This window comes from Giraffa tippelskirchi, chromosome 6 (assembly GCF_054371585.1).
Source record: "Giraffa tippelskirchi isolate mGirTip1 chromosome 6, T2T-mGirTip1v1.2.pri, whole genome shotgun sequence".
NCBI lineage: Eukaryota > Metazoa > Chordata > Mammalia > Artiodactyla > Giraffidae > Giraffa > Giraffa tippelskirchi.
Window position 1 is genome coordinate 31,245,489 of NC_137280.1, and position 15,740 is coordinate 31,261,228.

General features: G+C 38.6%; 1 protein-coding gene across 1 annotated transcript in view; it reads right to left on the minus strand.

Annotated features, from left to right (window-relative positions):
- Positions 1-2,599: 2,599 nt before the first annotated feature.
- Positions 2,600-15,740, minus strand: part of EIF3H (eukaryotic translation initiation factor 3 subunit H) — a 98,096-nt gene continuing 84,955 nt past the window's right edge. The window contains exons 6-8 of the mRNA XM_081505264.1: positions 6,654-6,774; positions 4,532-4,664; positions 2,600-2,824 (exon numbers count right to left, since the gene is read on the minus strand). Of these exons, the coding sequence (XP_081361390.1) occupies positions 2,727-2,824; positions 4,532-4,664; positions 6,654-6,774 (352 nt within the window). The 3' untranslated portion in view covers positions 2,600-2,726. The remainder of the gene's footprint in view (positions 2,825-4,531; positions 4,665-6,653; positions 6,775-15,740) is intronic.

The following is a 15,740-nucleotide window of genomic DNA, read 5'->3' on the forward strand; positions in this document are numbered from 1 at the left end:
ACTGTAAGATGGAATTTACAGCTTAAGTAAAAAATTATTTCATGACATTCTAATATCCACACCAGAGTTCAATGCCAGCAGGGTCTGAAAGTAAAGTTGACATAGGTTTTCCAAAGAACGTTATAAAAACATACTGTGAACAGTGTAGTAACATTTTAGAAGACACTAAAATTTAAATATTTAGATGCTGTACATGAGAAATTACTGAACATGAGCTCCATTAATGAGGTTAACATTAGAGAACCACATCTCCATTTCCAAGCTTCAAAAAAGGAAGAAGAAAGTTCTTTTAGTTTCACCCCCTTTTTAAAAGAACAAGGTATTTTGGGCAGGCTAAAAGATTCATTCTCTTGGGCATTTTTTAAGAAAAATGCTACTTTTTCTAGAGCCTTATAAAACATTATCTATGATTATGGGGTTAATATCAAACAGCTTCTGCTTTTCTTGGTTTGTACCATTTAATTTTCCATTGATTAACATGCTAGCTTTTTCTGTTCTTTTTGTTCTTGGGTAAGTGAATGATTTATTAGACCTGGTATTCAGTTTATGAGCTTTTCTCATTTCAACTTGAAGAAATTGCAAATATTTATAGAAGATGAACCACATGTATTTGTTCCTGAAAAATGTCAGAATATAGCACTCAAATCAAATGCCGAACAGAAGCTATTCCCTAACACTACATACTGCAGAGATTTAATTTCCACTGACATGTTTTCCTAAACAGTTTTTCCCACTACAGTAATTCCTAACTCAAAAACTACTGAAATCTTCTGTTAAGTATGTGCTCACATATTACTGAGTTATGAGCACCTAAATAGTCATACAGAATTTCAGAAAGATTCCCCTCTTTAAAAAATACAATAATGAATGAATTAATCCTGTTAACCATATGCCACGAGGGAAACATTACATAAGACTATGTGTGAACCAACGTTCCTTCTTTTTAGTTTGCTCTCTGATACTTCAAGGGAGCTTTGTTTTTATTCACAAGGAAATTCTAAATCTAGGCAATAAGAATTCAGGGAAATGAACCAACAGTTTACCACCCACAAAGGCAGGGACTGGCTCTATCAATAATCCCCTCTGCCTAACAGTCAAACTCAAACACATGCTCACTCAAATAAGGAATCGCCATGGAGGGACTGCAAAGCAGTATAATCTTCCTGAAGGTAACATGGCCATAAAAAGCCTCAGAATTGTATATATCCTTTGACCAGTAAGTCTGCTTCTAGGAATTTATCCTAGGAAAACATATTAGGTGTGAGCAAAAACCCGATATTCTCAATGGAGAGCCCTGGAGCACACCCTTGGTCACAGCGCACACTGAGGCTGCTCCACACCTACCACGGCTCCCCACGGACTCCATTAGTGCTCACACCACTCTACAAGTAATACAACTGTCTCCTTCTCTCATCTCCTCTGGACAAGGAGAGTCAGGCACAACCTATGTTGTTGTTTTCAGTCACTAAGCAGTGTCCGACTCTTTGCAGCCCCATGGACTGCAGGCTTTCCTGTCCTTCACCACCTCCCAGAGTTTGTTCAAACTCATGTCCATTGAGTCGGTGACGTCATCCAACTATCTCATCCTCTGCTGCTGTCTTCTCCTTTTGCCTTCAGTCTTTCCCAGCATCAGGGCCTTTTCCAGTGAGTCAGCTCTTCGTATCAAGTGGCCAGTCTGCCTAAGGGCACACTAAAGGGAAAAGAGCCAGGGTGGAACCCAGTTGATTGATCCCAGGGTCCCAGTGCTGCCTCCAAAATAGTGTTGCAAAAAAACCCAAACAAACAGGGATTTCTCTTCTTATCTGTTCCTCATTCCTTTTGACTATCTTTCTAGGGGCCATGGCTTCAAAGGGAAAATCACAGCAAGAGTCTGATAGGCATACTCCACCATCTTGGTGACTCTCACTGATTTTGGTGTTATACAAATGGCAGGATTTTTATTTTCTTTCAAACAAAAAATTATTACAAAAGTCCTTTCCCTTCCAATGTAGTACTTACTTCTCAATTCCTCTTTCTCCACTCATAAAACTTGCTATTAGCAGAATTATTAATACATTTCATAGTATAAAAAAAAAACCATGAAGCCCTCAATTCAAACACACACACACAGAATGAATTTCGTTTTCATACAAAACATGGTCCTTTAGCAAAATGATTTTTATTTTTTTAAATTCTTGTGCCCAGTGAATGGCCTATGAGCATGGGGACTGGCCGACCATCATCTGAAGAAATGAAAAGCCAGCCATAGGAAGTATACCAAGAGATCCCAGGCCTGAGAACAAGGGGTGCCAGGGCAGGAGCAGGAAGCCTGGGCTCCAGGTACGCTCACTGGAGAGCAAAGACATCCCAGAATTCACAGTAGGTGCCAGGGCCTCCAGGTCAGGCGTTGGGACAAGCAGCACTGGACTGGGTGGTTGAAATGTGGCACCGAAAAGGTAACAAAGGTGACGGAGCCTGTAGGTGTGAACTGGTGAAATTTTTGGTCGAGCCTGCTTTATCTTCGGAAATACACATGTATAAGCAAAACAAAAATAAGAAGCTAAATATAATATATATATATATACATATTGTCTAAAACCAAATGAGCAAGCAGTCGAGATCGGTTTATTTTTATTTTATTAATTGCTAGAAAGACATTCCAATATTCAAATGTGCTTCTTCTGAGAGTTGCCCCAGTGTGATCTCAAGAGTCTATGTTAACTTATTTTTCTGGAAACTTCCTCTTCTTAGTTGTTGTATTCTTGAAGAGCCTGGGCCATGAAGAGCTTGCCTAAGTTCTGGGCAGTGAACTCCTTGATGTTCTGGCAGTAAGTGTTAATCTGGCCTGTGCATTTGGGAAAGTGAGAAAGAGTCATAATGTTCCACAAATTGCAAAATGACCTAGAATACTAGTCACATGATAAACTCAGTATAATACAGAATCATCAGAATTTTATTATGTTTTGAATCAGTAACAAAAAAGAAGCAGACTCAAACATTTAGAGAACACACCAGGGGTTACCAGTGGAGAGAGGGAAGAGGGGAGGGGTGATGCAAAGGTAGGGGAATAAGAGGGACAAACTATTAGGTATAAAATAAGCTACAAGGCTATACAACACAGGGATATAGCCAATATTTTATAATAACTATAAATGGAGTATAAACTTAAAAAACTGAATCGTTAGATTGCACACCTGTTACTTACATAATATTGTACAGCAACTATACATCAATAAAAATTGTTTTAAAAGAGCAAAGAATTCTATTCATTCATAAGGGATAGTAAACAACGTTAGTTGTTTTGAAGATAAGCTATCTTCCACTTTTGGTTACATGGAGAATGAAGAAAAACGACAAGTTTTTAAAAGATAATCAGCAGTTACTAGCACATGTTAGTTGTCAATCAAAATGTACTGACAGTGCCGATCAGACCAACACTGTAACTAAGCGATGTGAGAAAACAGCACTAGCTCTTTTCAGTCAGGTAGAAAGGAGACACCAAAATCAAAGAACGGTAAACTAACCAGACCCCCCTGCCCCAGATGTTAACAACTACAAGAGTTTTCAGTCCATGCTCTGGAAATATTAACAGCCTCCTGCTGTGCCCCCAGAGCCAAGCAAGAGCCAGAGTGGGGAGTCCATGTGAGGGGAGGGCTCCATTACTGCCCAAGTCCTCAAACGAGTGATCTGATCTGATGCGACAGTTACACATTTCTTAAAAGTGTAAGAAATACAATTTTGCTTAAACTGGACCTCAGGTAAGAAATGTGTCTCAGTTTCCCAAATTTAATTTATACATGCACCAGAAAGCTTTTTTCTCCTGCTCTAAAAATATGTCAACAGAAATGAGGAACTGTAGACGATCAGCTTCTCTTTGAGTTGGATTTTCACACTAACAAATCTCTCGCACAACTGGCTGACTGAAACAAACAGTATTCAACCACATTTACACAGAAATAAGTTATTATAGCTAAGTAAGAGCATGAATGTTATATATCCAACACCAGGTCCTAGCACAGGACACAAGGCCTCCACTACCTTAAGGCAGTGTTAAATGTTAGGTATCCCCTGAGAAACTCCATCCAGAGTTACACTCATGTTGCTACAAGATGAGTCAAAGTAAGGGAGATGCTTCTTTGAGGCAAAAACTACAATTCATGTCAGATACCCACATTCAGGCCAGGCTCAATCAGACTAGAGCACCAAAAGAAAGGGGTTCCAGCTAAATGATCTTTTGCATTATGAGATGATGAACACTTTTTCTTGGCTTCCATGTTAGAAGATCCACAATAAAAACTTTCTCATTTTAGAAAGTTTATATAATCCCACTTCAGAAGTGTTTGTTAAGATAAACACCCAGTGAAGCACTGAAAGGACCTTAGAAATAACAGAGACTGACAAATTCTTAAATCTCAGAAATCGCAGGTGCCAGATTCAAGTTCATCATTCAACCATCTGAAATACACTGTCTTACTGTTAGTGAACCTCCCACCGTCTTCTGCTTCCTAAAGAATAAAGAAAACCATCCATGCTCTGCACAGGCCAACAGTACCTGCAATGAGCAGAGAATCCATCCTGGCAGGGGGCTGGTGTGGTTTGAAGAGCTTGGACAGATCCTCCTCGGGGAGTGGGGGCTCTCCTCGGCTCTGGCGCTGCATGTTCTCCTGCTGGCGACGCTGCTGATACTAAAATTCAAACGGGGGACGGCTGGGTTACTATTCTCTACCCGAGGAGAAAAATAAGACCTCCCTCACTTATGTGATCAGCAAAATCCCACTGCTTTGAATTCCAATCTCGGTTTTATAAACACAACCCCTCCTAATCCTTGCCTCTAAGAGGCTAAATACGGCAATGGTCGTGACGGTCAAAGAAAACTTTGTTACAAACTCTAGTGTCATTCTGAGTTCTAAGAGTCTAATCTAACTAATGATTTGGAAAAGCAAATCATTACGTGAGGGGGCTTCAAAGGCAAAGAAGCTCAAGATGAGTGAGCAAAAAGGGAAGAACTTGACCATTTATGACAATAGGGTCATAACAGCATGACAAGTACGATTCATCCGAACTTGAAGAACTAAGTAATGAAATACCACAGTGTAGAATTTTTTCAACTTTATCTCCATTGACCAAAAGAACAATAATATTGATGATGTTACTATTATAACATCACTATAATAACATACTATTATTATAGTAGTAAATACTATTATTATTCTTAACAACAGATAATCATCTGTGCTTTAGTGCCACAGCTGAGAATGAATATTAGCTCAGATGATGCTTCAAAAACTTTCAAACTCTGGATTCTATGATTCAATGCAGAAAACATGGGTGTATATACAAAGATATAGACCAACTATAAACTTACAGTTCTAATTACAATCAAGATGGTAATAGCTGTGAACTGCTTAAAACAGCAAAGGGAGTAATAGCCCATACACAGCCTTCAAAGGTCAGGTAATGAGAAACCAGGGTAGGCTAGTAAAAATTTTAAGTTCTTAGATTCCTAAAGAAGGGAAGTAACTTGCCTTGAGAAGATTTCTATTTACTATGAGGCATGAGAATAGAAGCTAGACAAATCTAAAAAGGGTTATGAATGGTGCTAAGAACAAATGTCAAGGTAAAAATTTATGACATATTAGAATTCTAAAAAAACTCTCTTAAAATTGGTTCCCAGAATCAACTGTCTCATTGGTGACAGATTCTCAACTTGATCTTCCAGTTGAGTCTGAACTACAGGAAGGGCCAATAGGAGAATGGATCAATATAGTTTTATTCTCCCCAGAGACATTCACCATTACCACCTTTTCAGTCAAAAAAAAAGGGTATTTTATAAACATATATGTGCTTTTTAGTGTATTTTATATATGCTGAAATAATATATTTTAAATTTCAGTAAATATATGAACACTGAAATTAATTTTTAAATAAAATACTCTCAGAACCACTTAGTTGTGCTTAGAATTCTATAGTTACCAACACCTAAAGTACACTGTAATGAACCGACTAGTCAAACACTCACATGGATGTACATTCTGGAATCAACTTATCTATGAACCAAATGCTAACAATATTCTGGAGCAATAAAGTCCAAAACAGTATTCCAGGAACTGTGAGAATTAATCATGTGGCCTTCAGGCAACACTGACAAAGAAAAGAATGACTGGCCAGAGCAGTATGGATGTGCATATGAGAACACCCAGGTAATCCTAGGGCTTTTTCTGTATTATACTATCTATTTCACAGCAGTTGGTCTATTATTTCCTATCAAAGTTGCTTGCTCTTAATCACAACTGCTCAGTTTTTTAAATGAACTGAAGATTGCTAACTGTACTGCAGTAAGCCACTAGCAGACCAATTATAGTTAGTGAAGAAACGAGCTGTGACCCTCCAGAATCGCTCTGCCCAATTTTCTCAATAAATGTAGCCCTTATTTGCATAACCTTGGCATTACCATCTGAGCTTAAAATACTAGCTCTCTTTAAGACTTCATTTTTAAGTACAACTTGCAAATAATCTATTAGGAACATACTATATAAAGAATAATCTTTTAAAATATGATACAGTTACCAGCTAAGAGTCAATGATTTATTAATTTAGATCATTTTAAAGATGACTCTTGAAGCATCACACTTAGACATGAATTCTATGTTAGCTAAATTTTCCCAAATACCAACCTGATGTTTCTGCTGCTGCTGTTTACTCGTGTTCCTCATGTATGTGTTATATTTAACTATATCTTGGCTCATTTCATCCACTCTGTCCATCAGCAACTGGAGTGTCTTCCCCAAGTGATTGCTGAAATATAAAGTACTGATACTGACATGTCGAACTTTTAAAGTTAAAGCTCTGCTATCACTCGAAGCAGTTTAGAGATATTAAATTGATCTGCCATTTGCTTAAAAAAAAAAAAAGCACAAATATACAAGAAAGCAAGGGTGGAGGAAAGAATGTGAGTCAGCATGTTATTAAACTTTTTGTATCAAACCCACAACTATAACTACAATGGTATTTGAAATAGTTCAGTTTCTTACTGTCAGAGCATACACACATGTCAGAGCAGTGAACAGTTAAACGTATCTAGCAGGGTTATCTAAAATGTGTACTTTTGGAACAACAAAGTTTAACCTAAGCTCAGTACTCCTGAGTGCACTTCCTTATCTCCACCACGGCCCTCCCCAACTGTGTTCCAGACATTCAGACCAGAAGTCACAGAAAGGAAGAACCGGGCAAAGAGACTTGAGACTTCTGGCACGTGATTTCTCTACCTAGCAGGTTCCGAAAGAGTAACAACAGCATTTATTCTGCAAGGCCAAATGAAGAGGGCTCCTTTCCCTCTGCCCTTCCCAGAATCTGAAATACAGTCATTTTTCATCTTTTCCTCTCCAGAAATTTCTACCATAGCTTACTTACCAAAATCTTCTTATAAAGTGATGCTAAGGGTTTGTACAATGCCAATCATATTCATTGATTTCCTCCCGCTACCATCTCCTACCATGGTAAGGCCCACTACACATAGATGTACTCTAAAAATAACTAGCTGACAAACAGGATTCATTCATTCATTCCAAAAGGCTATTTACGAAATGACTATTATGTTCCAGCCTCAGTGTTATTAGCAAATAAGGAGACAACAGTGAATGAGACGTTCCTAGTCTTGGTCTTCACTAGCTTACAGTTGACAGGAAGAAGGGAAGAGATGAGACAGACACTTAGATAGTATGGTCAGAATATTTCTTTTAGAAGATGACAGGTTGAAAGCAAAGGATTAGAAGGAATCAGCCACGCAAAAAAAGTATTCTAGGTGGAAGAAAGCACAAGTGCTGAAGGCCTGAGACGGGCAACAACTAGACAGATTTTAAAATACGGAGGCCTGGCATGGGAGGAGCACAGAGATAGGTTAGGGAGGTCACACAAACACATATGAGGAACTGTTGGCTGTCCATGCAACACTCCAACAACATAGTGAGAATAAGACCCTGTGACTCTAACAAGAACGGTGCCCTGGTGACATGTTTTGCCTTAAGTTTTAAAATGACCACTCTGGCTGCTATGCAGAGAATACACTGGAGAGTAGAAACCAGAAGATGGTAAAGAGTCAGAAAACTAAGATCATGGCATCTGGTCCCATCACTTCATGGCAAATAGATGGGGAAACAGTGTCAGACTTTATTTTTTGGGGGCTCCAAAATCACTGCAGAAGGTGATTGTAGTCATGAAATTAAAAGATGCTTGCTCCTTGGAAGAAAAGTTATGACCAACCTAGACAGCATATTAAAAGCAGGAGCCCCAAAAAATAAAGTCTGACACTGTTTCCACTGTTTCCTCATCTATTTGCCATGAAGCGATGGGACCAGATGCCATGATCTTAGTATTCTGAACGTTGAGCTTCAAGCCAACTTTTTCACTCTCCTCTTTCACCTTCATCAAGAGGCTCTTTAGTTCTTCTTCACTTTCTGCCATAAGGGTGGTGTCATCTGCATATCTGAGGTTATTGATATTTCTCCTGGCAATCTTGATTCCAGCTTGTGTTTCTTCCAGCCCAGCGTTTCTCATGATGTACTCTGCATAGAAGTTAAATAAGCAGGGTGACAATATACAGCCTTGACGGACTCCTTTTCCTATTTGGAACCAGTCTGTTGTTCCATGTCCAGTTCTAACTGTTGCTTCCTGACCTGCATACAGGTTTCTCAAGAGACAGGTCAGGTGGTCTGGTATTCCCATTTCTTTCAAATTTTCCACAGTTTATTGTGATCCACACAGTCGAAAGCTTTGGCATAGTCAATAAAGCAGAAATAGATGTTTTTCTGGAACTCTCTTGCTTTTTTGATGACCCAGTGGATATTGGCAATTGGATCTCTGGTTCGTCTGCCTTTTCTAAAACCAGCTTGAACATCTGGAAGTTCACGGTTCACATATTGCTGAAGCCTGGCTTGGAGAATTTTGAGCATTACTTTACTAGCATGTGAGATGAGTGCAATTGTGCGGTAGTTTGAGCATTGTTTGGCATTGCCTTTCTTTGGGATTGGAACGAAAACTGACCTTTTCCAGTCCTGTGGCCACTGCTGAGTTTTCCAAATTTGCTGGCCTATCGAGTGCAGCACTTTCACAGCATCACCTTTGAGGATTTGAAATAGCTCAACTGGAATTCCATCACCTCCACTAGCTTTCTTAGTAGTGATGCTGTCTAACGCCCACTTGACTTCACATTCCAGGATGTCTGGCTCTAGGTGAGTGATCACACCATCGTGATTACCTGGGTCGTGAAGATCTTTTTTGTACAGTTCTTTTGTGTGTTCTTGCCACCTCTTCTTAATAGCTTCTGCTTCTGTTAGGTCCATACCATTTCTGTCCTTTATCGAGCCTATCTTTGCATGAAATGTTCCTTTGGTATCTCTAATTTTCTTGACGAGATCTCTAGTCTTTCCCAATCTGTTGTTTTCCTCTACTTCTTTGCACTGACCGCTGAGGAAGGCTTTCTTATCTCTCCTTGCTATTCTTTGCAACTCTGCATTCAGATGGGAATATCTTTCCTTTTCTCCTTTGCTTTTCGCTTCTCTTCTCTTCCCAGCTATCTGTAAGGCCTCTTCAGACAGCCATTTTGCTTTTTTGCATTTCTTTTCCATGGGGATTTTCTTGATCCCTGTCTCCTGTACAATGTCACGAACCTCTGTCCATAGTTCATCAGGCACTCTGTCTATCAGGTCTAGTCCCTTAAATCTATTTGTCACTTCCACTGTATACTCATAAGGGATTTGATCTAGGTCATACCTGAATGGTCTAGTGGTTTTCCCTACTTTCTTCAATTTAAGTCTGAATTTGGCAATAAGCAGTTCATGATCCGAGCCACAGTCTGCTCCTGGTCTTGTTTTTGCTGACTGTATAGAGGTTCTCCATCTTTGGCTGCAAAGAATATAATCAATCTGATTTCGGTGTTGACCATCTGGTGATGTCCACGTGTAGGGTCTTCTCTTGTGTTGTTGGAATAGGGTGTTTGCTATTACCAGTGTGTTCTCGTGGCAAAACTCTATTAGCCTTTGCCCTGCTTCATTCTGTACTCCAAGGCCAAACTTGCCTGTTACGCCAGGTGTTTCTTGACTTCCTACTTTTGCATTCCAGTCCCCTATAATGAAAAGGACATCTTTTTGGGGTGTTAGTTCTAGAAGGTCTTGTAGGTCTTCATAGAACCGTTCAACTTCAGCTTCTTCGGCGTTACTGGTCGGGGCATAGACTTGGATTACCGTGATATTGAATGGTTTGCCTTGGAAACGAACAGAGATCATTCTGTCGTTTCTGAGATTGCATCCAAGTACTGCATTTTGGACTCTTTTGTTGACCATGATGGCTACTCCATTTCTTCTAAGGGATTCTTGCCCACTCTATCACCAGTCACATCCACAGTTGGGTATCGTTTTTGCTTTGGCTCCATCCCATCATTCTTTCTGGAGTAATTTCTCCACTGATCTCCATTAGCATATTGGGCACCTACTGACCTCGGGAGTTCATCTTTCAGTGTCCTATCTTTTTGCCTTTCCATACTGTTCATGGGGTTCTCAAGGCAAGAATATTGAAGTGGTTTGCCATGCCCTTCTGAAAAATCATGCTCGCACAGAAACTCATACGTGTATGTTAATACCTGCATTACTCAAAACAGCCAGAAAATGGGAACAAAAAAAAGGATGAACAAATTGTGATACATTCATATAATGGAATACTACTGCATCATAAAGAGAATAAAGTATTGATCTATGAATGAAACTTCAAGGCATTACACTAAGTGAAAGAAACCAGACACAAAAAGCCACTTATAATATGGTTCCATTTATATGAAATGTCCAGAAGAGGCAAATCTACAGAGACAGAAAGTAACAAGTGACTGCAAGGGGATGGGGGATGAGAATTGGTACTGATTGCACAATACTGCAAATATACTAAAAATGTATTCTTTAAAAATGGTTAAAATGGTGCCTTCATTTTCTGTGAATTTTATCTCTACCTTTAAAACTGCACAAACACACAGAACCTACTGTGGTACTGGACAGTAGCAGTAGTGGCATGGACGAGCCCAGCAGCAGTTAGCATGGAGGAATATGGGCAGAACTGAGGGGAATCAAGGGTGACTCTCAGTTTCCTGGCCTGAGCAGCTGACTGGTTGGTTACAGCACTTAGAGAGAAAAGAGACTGAGGAAGAAACAGAATGGGAATCCTGGCAATGAGTAAAACTAAATCCAGCTAAAACATGAATTCTATATGGATTCCATCTGTAACCTAAAAAAAAAAAAGAAAGCTTTGACTCTTTACTTAAATAGTAGAAAGAGCACAGATCTGGTTTCTGTGGGTGTGTGTAAACTAATCTTTTAATTCTAGGTCTGGCACTACCAACCTTACCTCAATATAGTAGCATGGCCTAATGACCTAACCTAAAAATCACGTGCTTTTTGCAAATTAAATCTTACTTCATATTTATCTTATTATAATTTTGTGAATCACCTTTAACTTTCTGACATTTCTTTTTCCTTGGAAATCAGATTAAGTATTCACTCTGTTTTCTTACAATTTCTTAATAGTCTGATTTTAATTCATCTGTAATTTGAGGTGATAGTGCAAGATGAGGAATAAAAATGATTTTTCCCCCAATATCTAATCAAATGTCCAGATCGACTGATTACTTACACTGCTTTCCAAATAACTTTTGAAATTTAACAACACTGTGTCCTCTCGCATGCATTCTTCCAACATAACTGAGTATATACTTACTTTCACAGTCACACTCAAAACATTCTACTGAGAAGAAAGGAACACAGAAAGAGAAGTACAACACAGTGGTGGCAGACTCTATAACAGAAGAGAAGCATAAAAGACAGTTTGACAGGATCAGATGAAGACTCTCCAGATTATGTGACAGCTGAATTTTGAGTGTTTGAAGGAGTTGGAGATGTGAGTTGAAGACAAGGAACATGAGGGACACTTCAGATACTGTGTGTAGGAAGCCTGTTCAGAGACACTGGCATGAAAAGCGTGATACATCTGCAGAACCGCAAGTAACTCAGTACATCAGAAGCTCGGAAGGGCAAGATAGGGTAAAAAAAGAGAGCAATGAATCTGAAGAGGCAAACAGTCACACAGCAGAGAATCTTGGAAGCTAGGGCTAGAAGCCTGGATTCTATTCTAAGGACAAAGGGGACTCAGCCAAAAATTCTAAGCAAAGGAGTAATGTGATCATACATTTTACTTTTAGCAAGATAACTGCAATGAAAGAGGAAAAGGTCAGAAGCAGGAAATTAAGAGACTGTGAAAGTCATCAGGAAAAGAAATAATGAGGCCCTGACAGAAGGTAGCCAAAGACAAGGATGTAGATGAGATCACCCCAGGAATCACACACAGGAAGACAGACCCCAAGGAACACATATTTAGGGATGAGCAGAGGAAGGCTGACTGTGGAGAATGACAAGCAACCCAGTAGTAGAATCCTAGACTCAAAATATTTCAAGAAGAAGGTGTTATCAACACATTAAATGCTTAAGAGTCAACCATATCCAGCAATATTGTGATAGTCATCTTGTGTGGCTTAAGCAAAAAATCTATCACAGAATAGATGGAACACTGAGTGTTTAGGGTAAGTGGGAAAAGAGTAAATACACACAGCGACATGCGGAAAATTCTACTAAGAAGTTTGTAAAGAAAAAAAAAGAAAAAATGAAGTAAATGGTGAAAGGAAATGGATAAACTGGCAAAGATCAAAAGGTGTTCTTTTTGGAACTTCGTCTTTTAAGATGAGAGAAGCTTAAACAAGTTTAAATGCCCTTACTTATTCTTAGGAGATGCACGTCCAATTATTTAGGGGTTAAGTATCAGGTCTGCAATTTATTTTCAAATGGTTCAGGGAAGAAATCCATTTATGTCTACAAAGAGAGTGGGTGCAAAGGTATACAAGTAAAGGTTTATGCATGTTTATTGTATGATTTATCATTCTTTAAATTTTTCTCAACAGTCAAGCATTTAAAAAAAAAATTTTTTTTTTAAATGGGGAAAGCCAGTCAACAAATGTAACAGAAAAGAACCAGTACAGAGAGGAACTAGAGATACTCAGGAAAAAGGGTGCAGAAAAAGAGACCAGATGAGACCTCATGGAGACCCTGAACTCTCATGTTCACCAGTGAAAGAACTGAGGCCCAAAGAACTTTATGAAATACTGTAATTCACTACAGGATTATTTGTTATATAAGTCATTTATATCCTGAAGTGCAAAGAAATCCAGAGAAAGGAAAGGTCAGCCCCAATCCTTGACTGGGTGATGGAGGAGAGAGTAGAGACACAGGAAAAAGCCACTGATAATTACTGCCATTGCAGAGAAAGATCTAGTATTTGTTTCCAGATCTTGTATCCAGGAGTCTGACTGCACCAATTTCAGCAACAAGAAAGGTACTACCAGAATAGACCTTTCCTCACCATCAAAAACTGTCTTTCATGTAAAGTACCAACATCACGTGCTATATGTTACAGGGGAAGAGCACAGGCACAGGTATGTGGACTGTAAACATTTCCTAAAATTCTATTACCATAATGCTCTTCAGAATCTAACCAGCAAGAAATACTTGAAAATCTGCACAGTTCAGGTCTTGAAGGGCAAAAGGAATTAACAATAATACAGAACTATTTCACAGATAACATTCATAGGGAATCAGGTACATTACCAAGAGCAACTTTATGGGGATCTTTTCAGTACCAGTGCAACCAGAATACTGAAACAGAGTTACTGTTCAGAGTTTCAATAATATAGTCTTTTCTTTTATTGCCTAGGAAACAAAGAACTGGAAACAGATAACTTAAACAGATGTGAACGAAGATGCACAGTGATAAGTCTGCTCTGGCTGCAGTGTCAATTTGTCCTTATTATCCTTCAGGTATGTTGCCCACACTTAGTTTACCTTTTTAAAGAGGAAATAAAAACAGATTTTTTTTTCATGTATGAAAAACTGAAGGCTTGTGTGACACATTTTTAAAAATTAATAAAGGCTGTTATGAAATAACCATACCAAAACTTCCATCTAATAAAATTAAGAATCAGAATTTTTCAAATGGAAGGGAATATAGTATGTTTTATTCATGGCATAAAGCAAATTTATCAGGTAAATCAAAAAACTGATACACACATATGGGTTGTGAAAAGCAAGACCAAGCAGAATGTTTAAGGAGCTACTTCAGAATGATTTCTGAGGCAGTTTCTTAGGAAAAAAATTGTCTGGCAAATGATGATTAACATCATCGTGCTACTAATGTTCGAAATTAAAATTTGAGAGGCATGAAGGTTACATTTATTTCAGTGTTTTAAATTAGTATTATCAATTCGGGTCAATGTAGCAGTCCATTAATATAAGCACAGCTTCAAGGTTGCTTCTTTTTTTCTCCCCAAAGGAATACCAATTTACCCTTTTAAATAGCTTGGAAAGCAAAGGCCTTTTCCTATTTCACATAAAATACAGAAGATAAAAACTATAATAAAATAAACATTTGTCCTGATCTTAGTTGCTATGGTGAACTAGGAACAGTTTCTTGGCTATTATAAATGCTGCTTTGGACAGACAGACATTGCAGACCAGCTCACTGGTAATGGGAAAGCAGAGAAGGGCTGTATTTGTTTTGTATGATCAATAAAGGAAGCTTGGGAAAAGGTGAAGACATAAATTATATAAGCAAAAGCTTTCACATAGTAAATTTAAAATTATTATATAACTATATACTTAATACATCAAATTGTAACCTTGCATGTTGAAAAAGGTTCTTAGCTCAGTGCTTTAAATACAGGTGTGCCGAGTGTGTTTGTGAAAGCAATGAAGAAAAATATGACCTTCTAAAAGAGACAAATTAAAGGACTATTATGAATGTATGTTTGCAGTCAAACAGTACACTCTCTAGTGCCAAATGAGCCTTGCAACCTGGCTATATTACTTAGCACTCCGTTTACCATCCAGTTTCCATCTCCTTCCCCTGTAAAGACTTTCTAATGGTCTCTGTGACGAGTTCATGCAATGGGAAGGTGGTTCTTCAACCACAGCCCAACCCATCCTGGTGCATGGACAAGAGCACTGGGTACACAGGTCCTTCCAGGTTTATCTTCACTTGTCTTACACTGAAGAAGCACAAAGCCTGTATATTCTTTTGTAAAGTTTCTATCTGGGATAACTAAAACTCTGATGAATACCTGAGTTTCTGTTCCAAGCTGGTTGCTTTAAGAAAACACACCTTGTTTTTCTCAGCCATTCAGCAACTGCATATTCATAGTTTACCTATACCTACCTGCTGTTAGCTTCCTCCCACCACAGAACAATCACTAGCACCAAGCTTAAAGAGCATTTAGGAGGGGCTATATATATATATACTTGACTCTGTTCATATTTCTGTTAAAAGCAATAAATGAGGGGAAATGAAACATTAATTTCATAAAGGAAAGACCCTGTTTTGGAACACCTTAGTCAGCAACTTACCAATATAATAAATAGTATCTTGGCAACTAGATAGCTAAGGCAGTCAGGATGAGGCACATTACGTCACCACTGTCTAAGAGAGCAAAAGCCAGTGTCAGGTTCAGAAAGTTCTAATTTTGGTTGAAAATTCAAGTGGAAAGTTTACTGCTCAACAGAGTCTACATCTGAACAAGGGCAAGTGCCTCAGTAAAACAAACAAGCATTTCTGGTTTTCTCCTAAGCATTATTAAGTATCCAGACATAATACCATAGCCTCTAATGTCAGTGTACAATAAATAA